Here is a 24,494-nt window from a genome sequence, read left to right as displayed (position 1 = left end):
CATCCTTTTTGTAGTGAGGGGCCCAGAACTGGACACAATACTCCAGATGTGGCCTCACCAAAGCCGAATAAAGGGGAATGATGACATCTCTGGATCTGCTGGCAATGCTCCTCTTAGTGCAACCTAATATGCCATTAGCCTTCTTGGCTACAAGGGCCCCTGTCGACTCATCTCCAGCTTCTCATCCACTGTAACCCCCAGGTCCTTTTCTGCCGAACTGCTACTTAACCGGTTGCTCCCCAGCCTGTAACTATTCTTGGGATTCTTCCGTCCCAAGGGCAGGACTCTACACTTGTCCTTGTTGAACCTCATCAGATTTCTTGTGGCCCAATCCTCCAATTTGTCTAAGTCACTCTGGACCCTATCTCTGCCCTTAAGCGTATCTACCTCTCCCCCCAGCTTAGTGTCATCCGCAAACTTGCTGAGGGTGCAATCCATCCCCTCAGCCAGGTCATTAATAAAGATATTGAACAAAACCGGTCCTAGCACCGAACCTTGGGGCACTGCGCTAGAAACCGACCCCCATCCTGACATCGAACCGTTGATCACTACCCGCTGGGCCCGGCCTTCTAGCCAGCTTTCTATCCATCTTACCGTCCATTTATCCAATCCACATTCCCTTAACTTGCTGGCAAGAATATTGTGGGAGACCGTATCAAAAGCCTTGCTAAAGTCAAGGTCTATCACATCCACTGACTTTCCCATGTCCACAGAGCCAGGCACCTCAGCATAGAAGCTAATCAGATTGGTCAGGCACGACTTGCCCTTTGTGAATCCATGCTGACTATTCCTAATCACTTTCCTCTCTTCCAAGTGCCTCAATATGGATTCCTTAAGGATCCCTCCATGATTTTTCCAGGAACCGAGGTAAGACTGACCGGCCTGTAGTTCCCTGGATCGTCCTTCTTCCCTGTCCATACTGTGCCAATCCCACTGGGCACAGCTGCTCAGAGGGGCCCCCGGGCGTGTTCCCCCTGCATCCAGGGCCCTGCCCCCTCCCCTCGGCTCTGCCCCCCGGCGCGGAGACCATCCCCCATTCTCATGGGAAGTCGGGCCTGGCCCCCCATGAAGGCCCAAAGCCCAGCTCTGGGGCTGACTCGTGGGTCCCCGCTGCCCCCCACACACCTGTGGGGCTGTGGCCCGCCCAGCAGGGGAAGGGTTAACCCTCCGCCTCTGCCCCCCTCCTGCCTCTCACTGAATGAGCAGCCCAGAGTATTTCTAGAGCAAACAGAGTGGATGGGCCCCTAACAAAGGCTGGGCTGGGCCCTCCACCCACCGCAACCCACTGGGACTTCCCCACACATGTGCTCCACACAGATCTACACAACAGCAAACACCGCGCCTGGGAGGGACAACCCAGCCCGGCCCCCCCGCCGTTCCCAGCCCCCTGCCACGGCCTGCCTGGCCCCCTGCCGTTCCCACCCCCACGCCTGGCCGGCCCACCCCCCCGCCGTTCCCAGCCCCCTGCCACGGCCTGCCTGGCCCCCTGCCGTTCCCAGCCCCCTGCCACGGCCTGCCTGGCCCCCTGCCGTTCCCACCCCCACGCCTGGCCTGCCCACCCCCCCACCGTTCCCAGCCCCCTGCCACGGCCTGCCTGGCCCCCTGCCGTTCCCACCCCCGCGCCTGGCCTGCCCACCCCCCCGCCGTTCTCAGCCCCCTGCCACGGCCTGCCTGGCCCCCTGCCGTTCCCACCCCCACACCTGGCCTGCCCACCCCCCCACCGTTCCCAGCCCCCTGCCACGGCCTGCCTGGCCCCCTGCCATTCCCACCCCCGCGCCTGGCCTGCCCACACCCCGCCATTCCCAGCCCCCTGCCATGGCCTGCCAGGCCCCCTGCCGTTCCCACCCCCACGCCTGGCCTGCCCACACCCCGCCGTTCCCAGCCCCCTGCCACGGCCTGCCTGGCCCCCTGCCGTTCCCACCCCCGCGCCTGGCCTGCCCACACCCCGCTGTTCCCAACCCCCTGCCACGGCCTGCCTGGCCCCCTGCCGTTCCCACCCCCGCGCCTGGCCTGCCCACACCCCCCACCGTTCCCAGCCCCCTGCCACGGCCTGCCTGGCCCCCTGCCGTTCCCACCCCCGCGCCTGGCCTGCCCACCCCCCCGCCGTTCCCAGCCCCCTGCCACGGCCTGCCTGGCCCCCTGCCGTTCCCACCCCCACGCCTGGCCTGCCCAACCCCCCACCGTTCCCAGCCCCCTGCCACGGCCTGCCTGGCCCCCTGCCGTTCCCACCCCCGCACCTGGCCTGCCCACCCCCCCGCCATTCTCAGCCCCCTGCCACGGCCTGCCTGGCCCCCTGCCGTTCCCACCCCCGCGCCTGGCCTGCCCACTCCCCCGCTGTTCCCAGCCCCCTGCCACGGCCTGCCTGGCCCCCTGCCGTTCCCACCCCCGCGCCTGGCCTGCCCACCCCCCTGCCGTTCCCAGCCCCCTGCCACGGCCTGCCTGGCCCCCTGCCGTTCCCACCCCCGCACCTGGCCTGCCCACCCCCCTGCCGTTCCCAGCCCCCTGCCACGGCCTGCCTGGCCCCCTGCCGTTCCCAGCCCCCTGCCACGGCCTGCCTGGCCCCCTGCCGTTCCCACCCCCGCGCCTGGCCTGCCCACCCCCCTGCCGTTCCCAGCCCCCTGCCACGGCCTGCCTGGCCCCCTGCCGTTCCCAGCCCCCTGCCACGGCCTTCCCGGGGTGAGCCGAGCCGAGAGCGGGAGAGGAGGCAGCGGAGGAGAGAGCGGAGTACCCAGTACCGCCCAGGACCGGGGCCTGGCCCACAGCCACCGCCTGCCCCATGGGTTCGGGGCGTCCGTCAGCCTGGGCTTGCAGGGAACCCGCTGCTGCGGTGGGAACGGATCTGGCCCCCCGGAGAGGCCCAGGGCCCTAACCCAGAACCGGCCCGCGCTGGCACCGGGCGGGCGGGTCCCACCTTGCTAGCCCAGAACCTCCCGCCGGCATCTGGTGACGCGGGGACCCTGCTCCCTCCTCCCCTCCGCAGAACGACCTGCAACCTCCCTTCCGGGGGGACCCGCCACCAAGCAGCCCCAGGTGCTTCCGGCGCCTTAGCGCCCTCCGACCAAATGGGGAAACCGAGTCACGGAAGGGCCGTGGCAGGGCCAGGGCGAGGCCTCAGGGGGCCGAGCTGCCAGACTGAGCCTGGCACGACACCACCTGCCCCGTATCACCCACCCGCGACGCCGAGCAGGGAGCTGGCCCCGGCCGTCGCATTTTACGCCAGCCCCTGCCCGCTTGACGCCCACCTGGCCCCGGGGGCGCCCGCCACAGAGCTCCTGCCCCTCACCCAGCGGCCCCCAGGGGACTCCCCTCCAGAAAGCCCCGTTCCCAGGCCCCCTGAGCCGGAGCCGAGCCCACGTCAGCCCCTCGGGGGGCAGGACAGGACCCCCCCATGCCACGGCCCCCAGGCCTGGTGCGATTTCAGCCCAACCCGCCAACCCGCCCGCCCCCTTCCATCAACTCCGGCCCCCCGCGCCCACCGAAGCCGCCCCATCACTCGGATGCGCTGGCTCCCTGCTCGCTGGAGCCGGCCTGATCCCAATTTCCGCCGGCAGCTCCCCCGGGAAATCGCCACCGTCGCCTCGCGCGGCCAGCGAGTCACCCAGGCAGAGAACTCATCTCAGGCGCCAGGCCGGCCCCGGGCTCAGGAAATTGCTTCCCCCGGCTCCCGCGCCTGCCCCCCCCCACGCCCCTTTGCTTCACCATCTCCCACCCCATCTCCTCTCGCCCACGCGGCCCCTCTGCTCTTCGCACCCGGGATTGCTTTCGCCGCGGCCTGCTTCTCGCTCCCCCCCCTGGCCTTGCCGCACAGAACAGGGGGATGGGCGGGGGGGCCCCCCCAGCCGCAGGCCAGCGCTGCCCTCGAGACAGGAGGGGCGGGGCCGCTGGGGGCACAGCAGAGTCCAGGCACCTGAAAACCCACTTGGAGGCGGCATTTTTGCTGATTCGCATCCCTGAGTCGCACCCCCCCCACGCAGACACCCCCCTTATGCACTTACACACACACCACAGGTGCATGCAGGCACACACAGCACAACTTACACACACACCACAGGTGCACGCAGGCACACACACAGCACAACTTACACACACACCACAGGTGCATGCAGGGACACACACAGCACAACTTACACACACACCACAGGTGCATGCAGGCACACACAGCACAACTTACACACACACCACAGGTGCATGCAGGCACACACAGCACAACTTACACACACACCACAGGTGCATGCAGGCACACACAGCACAACTTACACACACACCACAGGTGCATGCAGGGACACACAGCACAACTTACACACACACCACAGGTGCATGCAGGGACACACACAGCACAACTTACACACACACCACAGGTGCATGCAGGGACACACAGCACAACTTACACACACACCACAGGTGCATGCAGGCACACACAGCACAACTTACACACACACCACAGGTGCATGCAGGCACACACACAGCACAACTTACACACACACCACAGGTGCATGCAGGCACACACAGCACAACTTACACACACACCACAGGTGCATGCAGGCACACACACAGCACAACTTACACACACACCACAGGTGCATGCAGGCACACACACAGCACAACTTACACACACACCACAGGTGCATGCAGGCACACACAGCACAACTTACACACACACCACAGGTGCACGCAGGCACACACACAGCACAACTTACACACACACCACAGGTGCATGCAGGCACACACAGCACAACTTACACACACACCACAGGTGCATGCAGGCACACACAGCACAACTTACACACACACCACAGGTGCATGCAGGCACACACAGCACAACTTACACACACACCACAGGTGCATGCAGGCACACACAGCACAACTTACACACACACCACAGGTGCATGCAGGCACACACACAGCACAACTTACACACACACCACAGGTGCATGCAGGCACACACAGCACAACTTACACACACACCACAGGTGCATGCAGGGACACACACAGCACAACTTACACACACACCACAGGTGCATGCAGGCACACACAGCACAACTTACACACACACCACAGGTGCATGCAGGCACACACAGCACAACTTACACACACACCACAGGTGCACGCAGGGACACACACAGCACAACTTACACACACACCACAGGTGCATGCAGGGACACACAGCACAACTTACACACACACCACAGGTGCATGCAGGTACACACAGCACAACTTACACACACACCACAGGTGCATGCAGGGACACACAGCACAACTTACACACACACCACAGGTGCATGCAGGCACACACAGCACAACTTACACACACACCACAGGTGCATGCAGGGACACACAGCACAACTTACACACACACCACAGGTGCATGCAGGGACACCCACAGCACAACTTACACACACACCACAGGTGCATGCAGGGACACACACAGCACAACTTACACACACACCACAGGTGCATGCAGGGACACACAGCACAACTTACACACACACCACAGGTGCATGCAGGCACACACACAGCACAACTTACACACACACCACAGGTGCATGCAGGGACACACACAGCACAACTTACACACACACCACAGGTGCATGCAGGCACACACAGTACAACTTACACACACACCACAGGTGCATGCAGGCACACGCAGCACAACTTGCACACACACCACAGGTGCATGCAGGGACACACAGCACAACTTACACACACACCACAGGTGCATGCAGGCACACACAGCACAACTTACACACACACCACAGGTGCACGCAGGCACACACAGCACAACTTACACACACACCACAGGTGCATGCAGGCACACACAGCACAACTTACACACACACCACAGGTGCATGCAGGCACACACAGCACAACTTACACACACACCACAGGTGCACGCAGGGACACACAGCACAACTTACACACACACCACAGGTGCATGCAGGCACACACAGCACAACTTACACACACACCACAGGTGCATGCAGGCACACACAGCACAACTTACACACACACCACAGGTGCATGCAGGCACACACAGCACAACTTACACACACACCACAGGTGCATGCAGGGACACACACAGCACAACTTACACACACACCACAGGTGCATGCAGGCACACACAGCACAACTTACACACACACCACAGGTGCATGCAGGCACACACACAGCACAACTTACACACACACCACAGGTGCATGCAGGCACACACAGCACAACTTACACACACACCACAGGTGCATGCAGGGACACACACAGCACAACTTACACACACACCACAGGTGCATGCAGGCACACACAGCACAACTTACACACACACCACAGGTGCATGCAGGCACACACAGCACAACTTACACACGCACCACAGGTGCACGCAGGGACACACACAGCACAACTTACACACACACCACAGGTGCATGCAGGGACACACAGCACAACTTACACACACACCACAGGTGCATGCAGGTACACACAGCACAACTTACACACACACCACAGGTGCATGCAGGGACACACAGCACAACTTACACACACACCACAGGTGCATGCAGGCACACACAGCACAACTTACACACACACCACAGGTGCATGCAGGGACACACAGCACAACTTACACACACACCACAGGTGCATGCAGGGACACCCACAGCACAACTTACACACACACCACAGGTGCATGCAGGGACACACACAGCACAACTTACACACACACCACAGGTGCATGCAGGCACACACAGTACAACTTACACACACACCACAGGTGCATGCAGGCACACGCAGCACAACTTGCACACACACCACAGGTGCATGCAGGGACACACAGCACAACTTACACACACACCACAGGTGCATGCAGGCACACACAGCACAACTTACACACACACCACAGGCACCTGCAGACACACACACACCCACCTGCCCCGGGCTCTCCCCCCCCCCCCGCCTGTCCCGGGGCTCTCCCCTCCCCCCACACCAGCCACAGGCTCTCCCCTCCCCCTTCTTCTTCCACCCCAGACCACCTGCCCTGGGCTCTCCCCCCCCCCCGCCTGCCCCGGGCTCTCCCCTCCCCCCCCCACCTGCCCCGGGCTCTCCTCCCCCCCCCCGCATTAGGGTCACACAGTGGAAAGAACTGACCCTGCTTAGAGGGAAATTGGAACTAGCTATGAACCACAAATACACACCCACACCCACACACATAACACCCACCCCCATACATACCATACACACGACACGACACACGACACACATACACTGTAACCTAGTGGGGAGGGGGGGTTGTCTGCTCTGTGATCCGGTGCCCCCCTGCGCTGGGCTGTGCGATTCCCACGGACTCCCCCACATGGGGATTGGCCCAGACACCCAGCCCCAGCCTGGGCAGGGAACAAGGCTCTTCCCAGGGGAGAGACAAAGGGGGGGGGGGGAGACGCCACCTGGCTGGGGGGTAGGGCCTGGGGCTGGGGCTGTCTGGGCTGGGGAAGCATGCAGGAAGCAGACTAAGTCCAGGACGAGGGGGTGCAGGGGCCTGTGAGCCCCTCCCCCAAGAGGACCAGGCTGCTGTCCTGGCTCCTATGTCAGCATCAAACTTGTGCCACGTATCTCTGAGAGCCGATAAAACCTCCTACTCTACTGCCTGACTCAGTCACATCTGCCTGCAGACGGGGGTGCAGGGTAGGTACCGACACGGGCACGCACACGGGGCGACGGGGCCCAGCCGTAGGTACCGACACGGGCACGCACACGGGGCGACGGGGCCCAGCCGTAGGTACCGACACGGGCACACACACGGGGTGACGGGGCCCAGCCGTAGGTACCGACACGGGCACACACACGGGGTGACGGGGCCCAGCCGTAGGTACCGACACGGGCACGCACACGGGGTGACGGGGCCCAGCCGTAGGTACCGACACGGGCACGCACACGGGGCGACGGGGCCCAGCCGTAGGTACCGACACGGGCACACACACGGGGTGACGGGGCCCAGCCGTAGGTACCGACACGGGCACACACACGGGGTGACGGGGCCCAGCCGTAGGTACCGACACAGGCGCGCACACGGGGCGACGGGGCCCAGCCGTAGGTACCGACACGGGCACGCACACGGGGTGACGGGGCCCAGCCGTAGGTACCGACACGGGCACGCACACGGGGCGACGGGGCCCAGCCGTAGGTACCCACACGGGCGCACACACGGGGTGACGGGGCCCAGCCGTAGGTACCGACACGGGCACGCACACGGGGCGACGGGTCCCAGCCGTAGGTACCGACACGGGCACGCACACGGGGCGACGGGTCCCAGCCGTAGGTACCGACACGGGCACACACACGGGGTGACGGGGCCCAGCCGTAGGTACCGACACGGGCACGCACACGGGGCGACGGGTCCCAGCCGTAGGTACCGACACGGGCACACACACGGGGTGACGGGTCCCAGCCGTAGGTACCGACACGGGCACACACACGGGGCGACGGGGCCCAGCCGTAGGTACCGACACGGGCACGCACACGGGGCGACGGGGTCCCAGCCGTAGGTACCGACACGGGCGCGCACACGGGGTGACGGGGCCCAGCCGTAGGTACCGACACAGGCACGCACACGGGGTGACGGGGCCCAGCCGTAGGTACCGACACAGGCGCGCACACGGGGTGACGGGGCCCAGCCGTAGGTACCGACACAGGCACGCACACGGGGCGACGGGGCCCAGCCGTAGGTACCGACACGGGCACGCACACGGGGCGACGGGGCCCAGCCGTAGGTACCGACACAGGCGCGCACACGGGGTGACGGGGCCCAGCCGTAGGTACCGACACAGGCACGCACACGGGGCGACGGGGCCCAGCCGTAGGTACCGACACGGGCACGCACACGGGGCGACGGGGCCCAGCCGTAGGTACCGACACGGGCGCGCACTCGGGGTGACGGGGCCCAGCCGTAGGTACCGACACGGGCGCACACACGGGGTGACGGGTCCCAGCCGTAGGTACCGACACGGGCACACACACGGGGCGACGGGTCCCAGCCGTAGGTACCGACACGGGCACACACATGGGGTGACGGAGGGCTCGCCGATCGAGACCCAGGGGCTGGAAGAGGGACCTGGACAAAGCCAGGGGAGAAAGGCAGCCTGTGCTTCTACGCTGAGGGCCACTAGCCAGTAGAACAGCTCGCCGGCCCCTGGCTTGTGCTTGTGCTAGTGCTAGGGGGGAGCAGGGAGTCCTCGCAAGGCGCATGCGGCGGGTCCCACCGACTGTGCCTGAGGACGACTCCCAGGGTGACCTCACATGCCCATCTCTGCCAGCTCTAACCCTGGCCCATAAATCCTTGGGCGACGGCCGCAGGCACCCAAACGGCTGCTCGCCCTAGTGTCTGAGCCCCGTGTAGCCCTTCCTGTAGGTCTCCCAACACCCCATCGCACAGACTGGTTAAGGAACTTGCCCAAGGCCATGTGGGAAGTCAGTGGCAGAGTGGTGAATGGAACCTAGGTCTTCTGCAGGCACACTAGCCCTTCACTAGCCTTCCTCTCTAGATGGTGCCTGGGCAGGGGATGTACACGCCTGGGCCCTGCAGAGTGGGGCCAGCCCCGCCCTGGCAGTCCCAGCAGGTACTGGGAAGAGCCCAGCGGAGGAGACCTGGCAGCCTGGATCCTGTCCCAGCCCCGCAGGGGTCCTTGGGCTGGGTGGAAATTAGCAGATTCCCCCCGGCTCCGAGCGCTTTGCTGAGAGGCCAGCCCAGCCCAGCCAGGGAGCCCCGGGCTCTGCCCGCTGGCCCAGCTCTGAGCGTGAGAAGGCGGCAGCTTCCCTGCCAACATCTCGCCTGGTCCCGCCGCTGCCCCGTTCTCCTGGCTTCCCCAGCGGCTGGGGGCTGCCAGAGGGGTCCTGCTCCTCTGCTCCCGCTCAGGACTGCCCACCGAGCTGGTATATCCACTCCAGATGTGCAGCCAGTCCATACGTGGGGGCAGGGAGGGGGGCATTCACGGACAAAGGCCCCCGTGCAACGATACCCGTGCAAGGGGGTGTGCCCCGGCACTGGGGGTGCACGAGCATGCCGGGGTGGTGGGGCGCAGGCCCGAGGGTGGGCGAGCCGGAAGCGGGAGCGCGCGTTTGCGGGCGTACAGGCAAGAGCTCCCGGATCCCCGCCCGGGGGGCCCCTTCTGGGTCTGGCGGGGCGGCCGCTGGGTGGAATGCGGAGACCACACACCCTGCGGGAGCCGAGAGCGGCCGAGGCTGCAGGGCGGCCAGAGCTCCCCTCCGGGCTGAGTCTGAGCATGTCACCCCGCAAAGCCAGGCCGTCCCTGGGCGGGGGGGAGCACAGTCCGGTGGGGGGGGGGGGAGCCGAGGTGTCCGGCCACTGCAGCTGCCCCCAAAAGCCTGTTTTGCTGGAGCCCCTGCGTGGCCGGAACAGCCCTGTTCTCGTGAAACAGGAGGGTAACCAGTCTTCATGGGAGAGCCGCAGCTCTCTCCGGGAAACCTCACCATGCTCGTTTGTAACATCCACCTCCCCAGCTTCGCCTTGGATCCTGGCCCGGGGCGCGGCGCTCACGGTTCTGCCTACGCACGGCAGATGAGTCGTACGTGACGGGCTTGGGGCTTTGTTTGTCCACAGCTCTATGCCCTTCAAAGATCCGGTGGCTTTCAGAGACCCCCATGCACGTGAGACCGGCGGCGGCATCAGCCAGCCCAGGTCGGATCAGGAACGTTGTAAATTTCACCAGGGAGTCCCAGGCGGTGACGGATTCCACCTGTGGCTTCCCAGGGCCAAATGCTGCCCAGGTTTGTGGTGTATTGAATAACATGAGTAGTCTCTGCAGTGCTGCTAGAATTAGAGCAAAATACAATCTCTCTATTGAAAAGGCGAATACAAATCTTCCCCTATCGCATGGCATTTAAAAAAAAAAAACTTTCTACAGCTAAGGAAATTCCCCGATCAAAACCTCAGATCAGTGAATGAAGCCGACAACGACGGCCTGAAGAACATGTGGTGGTTACTCCGATAAAGAAGGGGGCAAGGCCGGAAATTCAAAGTGAAAGCAATGGTTTTAAAAAAATTCCCAAATCATGAAAGTCATATAATGGACTTCGAAATACCCTTAACTCTGACCCTGCTTTCTACAGTGCTGCTCTCGCGATCCACCAGAAATCCTGCACGCCCCGCCAGCACGCATGCAGACATACGGACTGCCAAGACGGACCCCCCTCAAACCCAAACCCGGCAGTGCTCAACCCCTCTGAAACGTCAGTCCTCGGAAAGGCAGAGCCCGCAACGCCTTTCAGAGGGAACAAAGCAGCACAGAGGGACTGTGACAAGGACGGAACGCAAACCAAACCGTGCCTGATGCTTAGCTGTATCAGTACATCTTCACAGCACTCACCCACCACTGCCGGGAAGCGCGGCCTAGTGGCTACCACACTGAAGGCCAGATCTGGGATCTAGTCGCACCCCTGCCACTGAATTACTGCCTGACCAGTCCTAGGGAAACGGGCTGTGCCCACGAAAGCGCCTGACCCCATCTACATGTTTTGTGGGTCTCTATGCGGCTGCAAGGCCATTTGTTGGTTTTTAAGTTTTTCCAGTTACAGACTAACCCGGCAACCCCTCTGGAACGTCAGGCCTCGGGAAGGCAGAGCTGCACCAGCATTGGGAGAAGCATTTTCATTCCCTTTCCTACTTCCCAGACGATGCCTTGGGTTCTTACAACACACGCAGTTGGTTTTGTTGTAGAGGGGAATTGCATGGTACCACTTTAAACAGTTTGAAAAAACTTTAAACCGACTGCCCATGGCTAGTAAACATGGCTGCAAGGGTTGCCAGCTGTCCGGTATTGAACCGAACAGTCTGGTATTTTCACCTCCCCTCCAGTAAAAATCATTCAGAAAATACCGGACACCTAAAATGTCTGGTACTTTGGGATTTTTTCCTGGCCAGGAGGCGCAAATCCGGGCTGTCCGGCTCAATATGGAGGCAGCCTGGCACACCCTAGTGCTTAGCCGGTTCCGCAGGGGAGCTGTCCAGCCCGAGGCAAGATGGCAGGCGGCCGCCAGCAGCCTGTTAGTGCCAAAAAGCCTCACCACGCATTTCTTAAAGGGGCCATGGTGGGTTTTTTTTTTTTTTTTTTGGTGGTTTAACAACTCTCAGGGGTTTTTTTTTTTCTCAACAAACTTTTTCCTGGCATGGTGGGTTGTTTTTTTTTGGTTCGGTATTTTTTCTGAAACCATCTGGCAACCCTACGTCGGCCACTCAGAGCCCCCCCCAGCCACGAGGCTCCGGCCCACCACGTGTGTGGTGTAAAGAACACAAGCCGCAGCGCCTTCCGTTTGCCTCTCTCTCGGCTCAGACAGGGACCCCGACGCGTCTGTTTCGCTGCCGGCTCCGGGGTAGCAGTGCACGGGGTTCAAACCCCGCGGGGAATCCTGCTGGGTTTCCACGGGCAGCGATTTCGGTTCTCATGGGGAGTCGCCGGGAAGCCCTGCCAGACCGGTGGGCGGGCCATGCTGTTTTATCCGCAGCACGGAGACACTCAAGGGCCGGGGTCTGCGGAACCTCACCCAAGGAGGGGCCAGCTAACAGCGCCAGCCCTGCTACAGAGACAGGAAACCCTAGCCGCTGGGGTCCACGCATGCGCCGAGAGACACGTTTACCTGCCCCCCCAGTTTCCCAGCGCTGGAGGACATCACGGGATATTGACAAGGCAAAGGCTTGGAGAGGGTCCAGCGGAGGGCGACCAAAATGATTCGGGGGCTGAAGCATACATCCTACAAGGAGAGGCTGAGGGATTTGGGTCTGTTTAGTCTCATAGACTCCTAGACTTTAAGGTCAGAAGGGACCATTCTGATCATCTAGTCTGACCCCCCTGCACAGTACAGGCCACAGAATCTCACCCACCCCTCTTAGAATAATCCTCTCACCTAGATCTCAGATATTGAAGCCTTCAAATACTTTGAAGGCCCCAAGATACAGAGAATCCTCCGGCTGTGATCTGTGCCCCATGCTACAGAGGAAGGCGAAAAACCTCCAGGGCCAATCTACCCTGGAGGAAAATTCCTTCCCGACCCCAAATATGGCGATCAGCTAAACCCTGAGCATGTGGGCAAGACTCACCAGCCAGACACCCAGAAAGTTCTCTATAACTGCAGAAGAAAAGTCTGCAGAAGAGCAGAGCGAGGGGGGATTTGAGAGCAGCCTGCAACTCCCTGAAGGGGGGTCCAAAGAGGCTGGCGAGAGGCTGTTCTCAGTGGGGGCAGGTGGCAGAACGAGGAGCAATGGTCAGAATGGGAGAGGTCCAGGTGGAGGTGGAGTCTCCATCCCTAGAGGTGTTTAAGTCTCAGCTTGACAAAGCCCTGGCCGGGTTGATTGAGTTGGGTTGGTCCTGCCTAGAGCAGGGGGCTGGACTTGACTCCTGAGGTCTCTTCCAGCTCTGGATCTATGATTCTACGAAAGCTCCGTCCACCGGCGCCCTCCTGCGTCACATTCACGGGGCGACCGGGGTCTCTGCAGCAGAACCACCGGCTCCGACGCCAGGGGAAGACGCCCGAGAGAGTTTCTCCCATTCTGATGTCATGGCGGGTTCATGGCCGGGCGTTGGCTTTGTGAAGGCAGAGGCCACTTTGCCGGTCCCTGCGCAGCACTTCCAGGCTATTCAGGGGCTGCCGATTCTTCCCACTCCCCGAGCCAAGAGCGGCACTGCGGCTATACCCACAGCAGGCCCCGTGCCTCACCACAGCCGGGGGACAGGACTGCAGCTTTCACGTATCTAAAAGGGTGTCACAAGGAGGAGGGAGAAAAATTGTTCTCTTGGCCTCTGAGGACAGGACAAGAAGCAATGGGCTTAAACTGCAGCAAGGGAGGTTCAGGTTGGACATTAGGAAAAACTTCCTAACTGTCAGGGTGGTGAGACACTGGAATAAATTGCCTGGGGGGGTTGTGGAATCCCCATCGCTGGGGATACTGAAGAGCAGGCTGGACAGACAGTGCTGGTCTAGATGGTGCTGGGTCCTGCCGTGGGGGCCGGGGACTGGACTTGACTCTCGAGGTCCCTTCCAGTTCCAGGGTTCTATGTGATTTCCTAGCAGGGTTATTGTGTTGATTTGTGATACCACCCACCCCCCCCAGCCCCCCTCCCCCCCGCTAGGCACTGCAGCACCACACTCCCCACTGCTGGGAGCGATCCATGGGCAAGCCGATTGGTCGCACTGGCCAGCTCGCCCGGCCCCCGTTCTCCCTTCTCTTCCTAAGTCCTGGTGATTCATGGGCGACAGTGGCCTGAGCCAGCCAGGAGCAGTGTGCTGTCCTACCAGCACTTAACAGCTCCTTGGGGGGCGGGGAAGAAACCGGAGGGAGGAAGGCGCAGGCTGTCTGAGAGCCAAGCCAGTGACTCACTCATCCAGGGCAGCTAGGCCAGGGGGTGGGGCAGCTGCTCACCCCTTCTGTGGGCCTTGGACCGGTCCCTGTCCCGCCCTGGGCCCCGGGTACCATGTGGCCCTGCCTCTGGGTGGCGTGAGGGGAGGGACTGTTTGCAGCCAGAAGAACCGCAGACGGGTCCCAGATGGTGCCCAGACCCGGCGACCTCCAAGAAAGGGGCAATGGCACATCCCCCGCTCTTGAAGGGCTCTGAGTCCTTCCTTCCAGGGTATTGAGCTTCACCTCACGGACTGCCCGCACGTAAGCGCCCACTCCCTTACCATCCTTGGCCTCCATGGCATCTGGCGGCAGGGAGTTCCACCGGTTAACCGCACATCGCCCAGAGAAGTGTCTCCTCCCGGCAGTTCTGAGGCTCTCCCCTTTTATTTCATTGCTCTCGTGTGGGGAATGGGGGAGCCGGGTCTCCGTGCCCAGGTCAGCCAGGAGCGCAGAGATGTTTCTCCCTTCCCCACCGAGTCCTCTCCTTTCCAAGGGAACGGCCAGCGGCGGAAGGAACGCGCAAGTTCTTACAGGCCCTGTCCTATTGCCACCCGGGGCCTGCCGGCGCTGCGCACCACGGCGCCCCCGCGTCCTGTCACCGCTGGAAACAACCCGATCTGGGGGCTCGCCCCAGAGCCCTCCTCCCCCCCGGCCCCCTGCCCCGACCCACAGCCCCCGCCCACCTTCCGAACCCCAACCCCCTCCTCCCCCCCGGCCCCCTGCCCCGACCCACAGCCCCCGCCCACCTTCCAAACCCCAACCCCCCTCCCCCCCGGCCCCCTGCCCCGACCCACAGCCCCCGCCCACGTTCCGAACCCCAACCCCCTCCTCCCCCCCGGCCCCCTGCCCCGACCCACAGCCCCCGCCCACATTCCGAACCCCAACCCCCTCCTCCCCCCCGGCCCCCTGCCCCGACCCACAGCCCCCACCCACGTTCCGAACCCCAACCCCCTCCTCCCCCCCGGCCCCCTGCCCCGACCCACAGCCCCCACCCACGTTCCAAACCCCAACCCCCTCCTCCCCCCCGGCCCCCTGCCCCGACCCACAGCCCCCGCCCACGTTCCGAACCCCAACCCCCTCCTCCCCCCCGGCCCCCTGCCCCGACCCACAGCCCCCGCCCACGTTCCGAACCCCAACCCCTCCTCCCCCCGGCCCCCTGCCCCGACCCACAGCCCCCGCCCACCTTCCGAACCCCAACCCCCTCCTCCCCCCCGCCCCCTGCCCCGACCCACAGCCCCCGCCCACGTTCCGAACCCCAACCCCCTCCTCCACCCCGGCCCCCTGCCCCGACCCACAGCCCCCGCCCACGGAGTGGTTCCTCAAGAAAGGGGCGGGACCTGGGGGAAGGGGTGGGACCTGGGGGAAGGGGCGGGACCTCAGGGAAGGGGTGGGACCTCAGAGAAGGGGCAGGACCTCGGGGAAGGGGCGGGCCCTCAGAGAAGGGGCGGGACCTCGGGGAAAGGGCGGGACCTCAGAGAAGGGGCGGGACCTCAGAGAAGGGGCGGGACCTTGGGGAAAGGGCGGGACCTCGGGGAAGGGGTGGGACCTCAGAGAAGGGGCAGGACCTCGGGGAAGGGGCGGGCCCTCAGAGAAGGGGCGGGACCTCAGAGAAGGGGCGGGACCTCAGAGAAGGGGCGGGACCTTGGGGAAAGGGCGGGACCTCGGGGAAGGGGTGGAGTCCCAAAGCAGAGCATTGGTGCCAGTGACCACCCAGGGGCCAGTGTCTGGGAGGGGGACAGGATTATGGCCATGGCTTGTAGATTACCCCTCGCGCTACGGGGTTCAGCCTGCTCCCAAATCCACCCAAGCCTGCTGCCGCCACTTTGTGCACCAAACCTTCTGGGGAGACCGGCGGATCCCTACGCGCCCCACAGACAGCAGAGGAAGGGCAGCGTGCGGAGCACGGCTGGGAAACCGCGCCGCTAGATCAGATGCCCGTTGCACGGAGCGCTGTGGCGGGGCATCCGGGACAGACACTTGGGGTGGGTTACAAATAACCCAGCGGACTCCCGGGTCTCATCTGATGTTAAGAAGAAGGAAGGAAGGCAGGGAGGAAGGGTGGGAAAAAGGAAGGAGGGAGGGAGGGAAGAAAGGAGGAAAGAGAGGGAGGGGAGAGAGGGGGGAGAAAGGAAGGAGAGGGAAAGGAGGAGGAGGAAGGGGAGGGAGGAAGGGAGGGAGGGAGGGATGGAAGGAAGGAGGAGAAAGGGGAGGAAGGAAGGAAGGAGGGAGGGAGGGAAGGGAGGAAGAGGAAGGGGAGGGAGGGAAGGGAGGAGGAGGAAGGGGAGGAAGGAAGGAGGGAGGGAGGGAAGGGAGGAGGAGGAAGGGGAGGGAGGGAAGGGAGGAGGAGGAAGGGGAGGAAGGAAGGAGGGAGGGAGGGAGGGAGGGAAGGGAGGAGGAGGAAGGGGAGGGAGGGAAGGGAGGAGGAGGAAGGGGAGGAAGGAAGGAAGGAGGGAGGGAGGGAAGGGGGAAGAGGAAGGGGAGGGAGGGAAGGGAGGAGGAGGAAGGGGAGGAAGGAAGGAGGGAGGGAGGGAGGGAGGGAAGGGAGGAGGAGGAAGGGGAGGGAGGGAAGGGAGGAGGAGGAAGGGAAGGGAGAGGGAGGGAGGGAAGGGAGGAGGAGGAAGGGGAGGAAGAGGAAGGGGAGGGAGGGAAGGGAGGAGGAGGAAGGGGAGGGAGGAAGGGAGGAGGAGGAAGGGAGGAAGGAAGGGAGGGAGGGAGGGAGGGAAGGGAGGAAGGAGGGAGGAGGAGGAAGGGGAGGAAGGAAGGAGGGAGGGAGGGAAGGGAGGAGAAGGAAGGGGAGGAAGGGGAGGAAGGAAGGAAGGAGGGAGGGAGGGAAGAGAGGAGGAGGGAGGGAGGGAGGGAAGGGAGGAGGAGGAAGGGGAGGAAGGAAGGAAGGAGGGAGGGAGGGAAGGGAGGAGGAGGAAGGGGAGGAAGGAAGGACGGAGGGAGGGAGGGAAGGGGGAGGAAGGAAGGAAGGGAGGAAGGGAGGGAGGGAAGGGAGGGAGGGAGGGAAGGGAGGAGGAGGAAGGGGAGGAAGGGGAGGAGGGAGGGAGGGAAGGGAGGAAGGATTTTCTTTCCCGGCCATCCCAATTTCTTTCCCTGCCGGTCCTAGACAGGTCCTTAGGCCGTGTCCTGTGTATGTCGGTGCCCATGGGTAAGACACTCCCTGAGGGAAGCACCTGGCCTTCAGGGCCCAGGGGCGGGCGTGTGGAGCCGCTGTCCCCGTGTAACACGACTGCTCGGGAGCTTTCTCTCGGAGCAGCCGTGGCCGGAGCGGCCTGTCCCAGCCCTGGAGCTGACCCTCTGCCGGGGGCACTCAGCCCTTTCCTGCCCTGGCCTCCAGAGCCAGGCGGCGGGTGCGGGGCGCGGGCGAGTGCCGCCTGCTCGCCTACCATACGCCGAGGGAGCCCCTTTCCCGTCTGGCCGGTTCGGCGGGGGTTGCGCAATTCTCAAACAGAGAGGTCAGCCGGGCGCCGTTCCCGCGGCTTCGCCCCGCCGAGCCTCGCAGAGGGCTCGGAGACACACCCAGCCCCCGCTGCCCCGGCACAGAGATCGTCCTCAGCCTCCCCCTTTGTGACACGCCGGAGCCCCGGGACACGGCTAGGCCAACCCCAGCGCCCCCGGGGAACCAGGCTCCCGCCGGGTAGGAAGCAGCGTGGGAGTTGTACGGGGAACCTGCTTTACCAGCACAAAGAACTTTTCCCGTTCCCCATGTTCATAAAACTTCTGCTGCATTTGGATCTGGGCCCACACGCTCTCCTTGCCCCGCCCCCGCCCCCCAGATCATGGGCCAAGGCTGGAGGGGCAGGGAAGAAGGCAAATTGCATCTGAAGGTTTCCGGGTCTCTCCCGGGACGGGGGTTCGACCAAGCTCAGCAAAAGCAGGTGGAGGCTCTGGTGGATTTCATAGAATCCCAGAATCCCAGAGCGAGCAGGGACCTCAGGAGTCACCGAGTCCAGCCCCCTGCCCAAAGCAGGACCAACCCAACTCAACCCCCCCAGCCGCGGCTTGGGCAAGGATCCGTTTCTGCGAAGATCCGTTCCAGTTCCTAAGGGATTCTTCCGGGGCCTGGCAAGGAGGAGTCACTGCATGCGCAGAGCCGTCCTTCGGCCTTGGGAGTGACGAATGAGCCACGGATCATGCACATGGACGGGGGACGCATCCAGCGATTCAAGGCGGGGGTCACCCGGCGGCACGCACACAGGTGTATCCGCCAGGCGTGGCGGGAAAGCAACTTCTTCCTCCTCCAATATTTGCCGTTTCAGCCCTGCCCCACGTTCCTCCAGCGCTGAGCGGCAGAGCCAGGGGAACGGGTGCGGGGTGATCGGCCAGCGGGCGGCACGGCCTGGCCCTGCAAACCCACCGCCAGCGGAGCGCCGGGAGGCAGCCTGCGCCTTAACCAGCTGGTCCATGTCCAAGACAAGAGAGGCCCGATTTAATGCCAGCGCCCCTGCCCTGCGCCTCGGGGCTAAGCTGCCCGCAGCTGGGAGCGGGTGTGGGGACCAGACACCCCCTCGGTGACCTCTGGCCTGCCCCCTTCCAGCTCCCCAACTAAATCAGGAGGCATCTGTCTCCCCGCCCGTGGGAGCCGGGCCGCCCCCGTCGCTCGGCTGGGGCCCAGAGCAGTTGCTCTGCGGAACTCCCTTCTGTACACACCCCAGACGCTGCCCCTCTGGTTGCTGCCGGACCTGGGCAACTCGGGCGGGAGCTGTCCCTGGCCAGGCCTCCACAGAGAGCCAAGTGCAGCTGGCATCCCTCCCCCCACGCACCCCCGCCGCCCCGGCTGTCAGCTACCGTCTGCCAGGGTCTGGCTCCCGACCAGGCTGCCTTATCTGCCCCCTCCATCTCCTTATCTGCCCCGGCATCTCGGCCACAGCCCAGCTCCGCTGGCCTGGATAAATACGGCCCGGCCATGGCAGCTCCGGCCCTGTTTCCAAAGGGGCCTCTCCTGCGATCAGCCCCCCACAGCCCGGCTCCCTCGACACACGGCCCCCGGCCCGGAGCATCTTCAGCGCCCCTCCCAGCCCGGGTTAAACTGCCAAACGCCTCCCTTGAGATGGCACCAGGAGCCCCTTTCACCACGGCAAGGCGGAATTCGCACGCATGCTTCAGCCGGGCAGAGAAGAGGCTGGTAACAAAACCAGCCCCCAAACAGCGCCCCGGAGCCCGGCACGCCAGGGGGTCACGCGACTCGCCTTCCCCTAAACACGGCCGGGGCTGCGGGCTTTCGCTCCGAACCACCCCACATGTCTGAGCAAGGCGCCTTGGAATTTGGCCCGGGTGTGCGGCAACGTGACGGAGAGCGACGTGACATCCAGGTAGGGAAATGTCCTTAACAATTCCCTCTATGGCGCCAGACGTTAGTGAGCGGCGGCACCGTATTGTATCGTGTGAAGCCTTCGTTCTCTCACGCCGCGCCGGGCAAAGCCTTCACTCTCTCGTACTGCACTGGGCAATGCATTCGCTCTCTCGCACTGTATCGGGGAAAGTGTTCACTCTCTCGTACTCTCACACTGTATCGTGCAAAGCATTCACTCTCTTGTACACTCATAGCGTATTGTGCAAAAGGTTCACTGTCGTACTCTCGTACTGCATCGTGCAATTCTTTCACTCTCATACTGCATCGTGCAAAGTGTTCATTCTCTCGTACTATATTGTGCAAAGCATTTACTCTCTCGTACTGCATTGTGCAAAGTGTTCATTCTCCCGTACTGTATTGTGCAAAGCATTTACTCTCTCGTACTGCATTGTGCAAAGCGTTCATTCTCTCGTACTGTAGTGTGCAAAGCTTTTATTCTCTTGTACTGCATTGTGCAAAGCGTTCATTCTCTCGTACTGTAGTGTGACAAGCATTTACTCTCTCGCACTGCATCGTGCAAAGCGTTCATTCTCTCGTACTGTAGTGTGACAAGCATTTACTCTCTCGCACTGCATCGTGCAAAGCGTTCATTCTCTCGTACTGTAGTGTGCAAAGCATTTACTCTCTCGCACTGCATCGTGCAAAGCGTTCATTCTCTCGTACTGTAGTGTGACAAGCATTTACTCTCTCGCACTGCATCGTTTAACTCGTTCATTCTCCCGCGGAGCTACCCAGCCCTTGAGAACAATAGGCGCGTAGGGACAATTAACCGGGAACAGGCTCTTCCTAAGCCAGGGAGAGTTTGCAGTTTTACCGGCCGGATCCGCAGGAGGAAGTCTGGGGCTGGAGACAGCCGAGAACCGTGCCGGGGAGGACTCCGGCCCGGCAATCGCTGACTCTGGGGAGGAGCGAGCGCCGGGGACCGAGCCTGAGCTGTCTAACACGGTGAGAAGGGGGGCTGGGAAGCGGCCGAGGTCGCCAACGTGCGAGATCCAAAGGCGGGTTGTCATCGCACGGCCGTGCAAACCACAGAGAAACAGGGAACCACATTGCCCGAGGGGGGTCCCAGCAGGGAGGGAGCAGCCAGGCCTGTGACTCTCGCCTTCCACCCCCCAATAAGTTGCCGGAACTCCCCAGCCCCCCGGTCAGCCTGAGACCCGTGCCCACACCCGAGGAGAAGGGCCCCATGCGGGTCGGGTCAGAGCTCCCCTCTGCAGTGTGTGGTCTGCCCCATGCCTTGTGCCCGCTGGGTGCGGGAGCTGGACGCGCAAGGGGTGGTGGGAGAGAAAAGGAGCCGCAGTGACAGCTGGGGCAGGCTGGGGGGAGTCCAGGGCGGGACAGGGGCGGTTGCTGGGGTAGGCACAGGAGCAGAGGGGGTCTGGGCAGGTAGGCGGGGAACCCCCAGGGGCAGGATGGCTTTTGGAGGGGAGATTCCGGGAGATGGGGAGCATCTGGGGCTGGCGGGGGAGGGGGGTATTGGGTGGATCCGGGGCCAGCTGTGAGAGTGGCTCTGGGGGAGACAGGATGGGCTGGAGGGAGAGCGAGGTGGGTTGGGGGCTGGGGCGGGAGGCAGGGGAGGGCATTACAGCCGACACTGGGGTAGTTACTGGTATGAGTACGGGGGCAGCCTGGGGAATATGGGGAGAACTATTGGAGTGGGGTGGGAAGTCCTGGGGCAGGCTGGGAGATGCGGGGACAGCAGTTGGGGTGCAGGACATCAGGGAATGGCTGTTTGGGGGGACAGGGTGGGGGTGAGGTGGGGTAGTGAGGCAGGTGACAGGGAGGGGGGCGCTGTTGGGGGCACCAGAACAGGGGGTGGAGGGACAGTTGGGGTGCAGGACATCAGGGAATGGCTGTTTGGGGGTACCGGGTGGGGGTGAGGTGGGGTAGTGAGGCAGGTGACAGGGTGGGGGGCGCTGTTGGGGGCACCAGAACAGGGGGTGCAGGGACAGGTGTTGGGGTGCAGGACATCGGGGAATGGCTGTTCGGGGGTACCAGGTGGGGGTGAGGTGGGGTAGTGAGGCAGGTGACAGGGCGGGGGGCGCTGTTGGGGGCACCAGAACAGGGGGTGCAGGGACAGGTGTTGGGGTGCAGGACATCGGGGAATGGCTGTTCGGGGGTACCAGGTGGGGGTGAGGTGGGGTAGTGAGGCAGGTGACAGGGCGGGGGGCGCTGTTGGGGGCACCAGGACAGGGGGTGCAGGGACAGGTGTTGGGGTGCAGGACATCGGAGAACGGCTGTTCGGGGGTACCGGGTGGGGGTGAGGTGGGGTAGTGGGGCAGGTGACAGGGCGGGGGGGCGCTGTTGGGGGCACCAGGACAGGGGGTGCAGGGACAGGTGTTGGGGTGCAGGACATCGGGGAACGGCTGTTCGGGGGTACCAGGTGGGGGTACGGGGGGGTCGTGGGGCAGGTGACAGGGCGGGGGGCGCTGTTGGGGGCACCAGGACAGGGGGTGCAGGGACAGTTGTTGGGGTGCAGGACATCGGGGAACGGCTGTTCGGGGGTACCAGGTGGGGGTGAGGTGGGGTAGTGAGGCAGGTGACAGGGCGGGGGGTGCTGTTGGAGGCACCAGGACAGGGGGTGCAGGGACAGGTGTTGGGGTGCAGGACATCGGGGAACGGCTGTTCGGGGGTACCGGGTGGGGGTGAGGTGGGGTAGTGGGGCAGGTGACAGGGTGGGGGGCGCTGTTGGGGGCACCAGGACAGGGGGTGCAGGGACAGTTGTTGGGGTGCAGGACATCGGGGAACGGCTGTTCGGGGGTACCAGGTGGGGGTACGGGGGGGTCGTGGGGCAGGTGACAGGGCGGGGGCGCTGGCTCCCGGGAGTGGCTGCGGGGGGCCGGAGGGGGTATCGGGGTACGGGGGGGAGGCGCCCCGGGGCAGGCTCTTACCTGCTTGAACTGCTCCTCGTAGGTCCACTCGTGGGGCTGGGGCGGCGGGCGCGGCGGGGACAGCGAGCGGGCGGGCTCGGGGCGCGGCGGCGGGTACCGGGGCGCCCCCGCCTCCTCCTCCGGCGCGTCCTGCTCGGGCGGGCGCTGCGGGGCGCCGGGGCCCGGGGAGCGCGGCGGGGCCAGCGCCGGCTGCAGGACTCGGCCCCCCGCCGGCGAGCGCAGCTGCCCCGGGCCGGGCTCCGGCTGCCCCCGCGGGCCAGCCGCGCCGCCTGCTGCCGCTGCAGCGTCTCCATCACCGCCTCCAGCCGGAGCCCCCCGCCGCCCGCGCCCGGCGCCAGCAGGGGCAGCGCGCCCGGGGCGGGGAAGGCAGCCTGCGGGGAGACACCGGGACGTGAGCGGGGCCCCTCGCTCCACCCCGGCCGCGACGCTCGCGGAACTTTTCCGCCCCCCCGGGACGCGGCGGCTCTGCCCCGGCGGAAAGTTTGCGCTGGGAGCCGGCGCCGGCTGCAGCGGCCCCCCCCCCCCCGGCATCGCAGGCGGACGGGAGGCAGGAGGAAGGGGCAGAAAGGAGCCGGGGGCAGAGATCGGGGCGCGGGCCCCCCAAACCTCTCGGCTCCAGTTGGGGGGGCTCGGAGAACCCTCCGCCCCACGCCCTCGGGCACCCCCGTGCGACCCCCGGCTCGGCTCTTTCTTCAGTATCAAACTCGGGGGGGGGGAGTTGCAGGGCGTTGGGATGCAGTTGCAGCCTCCCCCCCCGTCGGTCCCTCTTCCGCCCCCCGCCAGGCACCCCACGCCGTGCAATGAACCCCCCCGCATTGCAAACCCCCCTCGCCGTGCAATGACCCCCCCGCACTGCACCCCCCTCGCCGTGCAATGACCCCCCCCGCACTGCACCCCCCCCTCGCCGTGCAATGACCCCCCCGCATTGCACCCCCCACGCCGTGCAATGAACCCCCCCGCATTGCAAACCCCCTCGCCGTGCAATGACCCCCCCCGCACTGCACCCCCCCACGCCGTGCAAGGAACCCCCCGCATTGCAAACCCCCTCGCCGTGCAATGACCCCCCCCCCCCCCCCCCACTGCACCCCCCCCCACCCCCTCGCCGTGCAATGACCCCCCCCGCACTGCACCCCCCCACGCCGTGCAATGAACCCCCCCCCGCATTGCAAACCCCCTCGCCGTGCAATGACCCCCCCGCACTACACCCCCCCCACGCCGTGCAACGACCCCCCCCCGCATTGCAAACCCCCTCGCCGTGCAATGACCCCCCCCCACTACACTCCCCACGCCGTGCAATGAACCCCCCGCATTGCAAACCCCCCTCGCCGTGCAATGACCCCCCCGCCGCAATGCAACCCCCCGCACTCTGTGCAATGAACCCCCCCGCACTGCACCCCCCCCACGCCGTGCAACGCCCGTACCCCCCGCCAAGCAACCCCCCCCCCCCCCGGTCCGGCGAGGGCTCGCTTACCAAAGCCGAGGGCGAGTTTTCTACCATGCTGCCTTCTGTCCGCGGCCGCGGGGCCGAGCGAGCTGCGTTGGCGGGGGGAGAAGGGGGCGGCGGGAGGGGGGGGCTGGATAAATGTCTCAAACCAAGTGGCGGGGGGGCTGGGATTCGTCTCCGCTGGCCCCGGGTCCCAGCAGGCGCACGCCGCTCCGAGGGGCCAATATTTCTCTTATTCTGCAGCCCGTCGGAGCCATGGGGGGCTCCCTCCCCCCTTTTTGCAACAAGTGGCGGGCAGAGGCCGTGTGACCCTTCGCCAGCCTCGGCCCGCCCTGCTCCCCATTTGCTGAGCGCGTCAGGGGAGTGATAAATAGAGAGGCAGGCTGTGCTGACAGCCGGAGGGGGAAATCGCTG

The 24,494-nt window shown here is 64.3% G+C and overlaps 1 protein-coding gene across 1 annotated transcript in view; it reads right to left on the bottom strand.

Moving 5' to 3' along the window:
- ARID3C (AT-rich interaction domain 3C) overlaps positions 1–24,149 on the bottom strand; it is a 111,850-nt gene extending 87,701 nt beyond the window's left edge. The window contains 3 exon segments of the mRNA XM_089779479.1: positions 22,637–22,884; positions 22,887–23,007; positions 24,108–24,149. Coding sequence (XP_089635605.1) covers positions 22,637–22,884; positions 22,887–23,007; positions 24,108–24,134 — 396 coding nt within the window. The 5' untranslated portion in view covers positions 24,135–24,149.
- Between the last annotated feature and the right edge of the window lie 345 nt (positions 24,150–24,494).

This window comes from Pelodiscus sinensis, chromosome 6 (genome assembly GCF_052426305.1).
Source record: "Pelodiscus sinensis isolate ZL-2025 chromosome 6, ASM5242630v1, whole genome shotgun sequence".
Classification (NCBI taxonomy): Eukaryota; Metazoa; Chordata; order Testudines; family Trionychidae; genus Pelodiscus; species Pelodiscus sinensis.
Note: the sequence above shows the minus strand (reverse complement) of the source record. Positions and strands in the feature narration are given on the sequence as shown.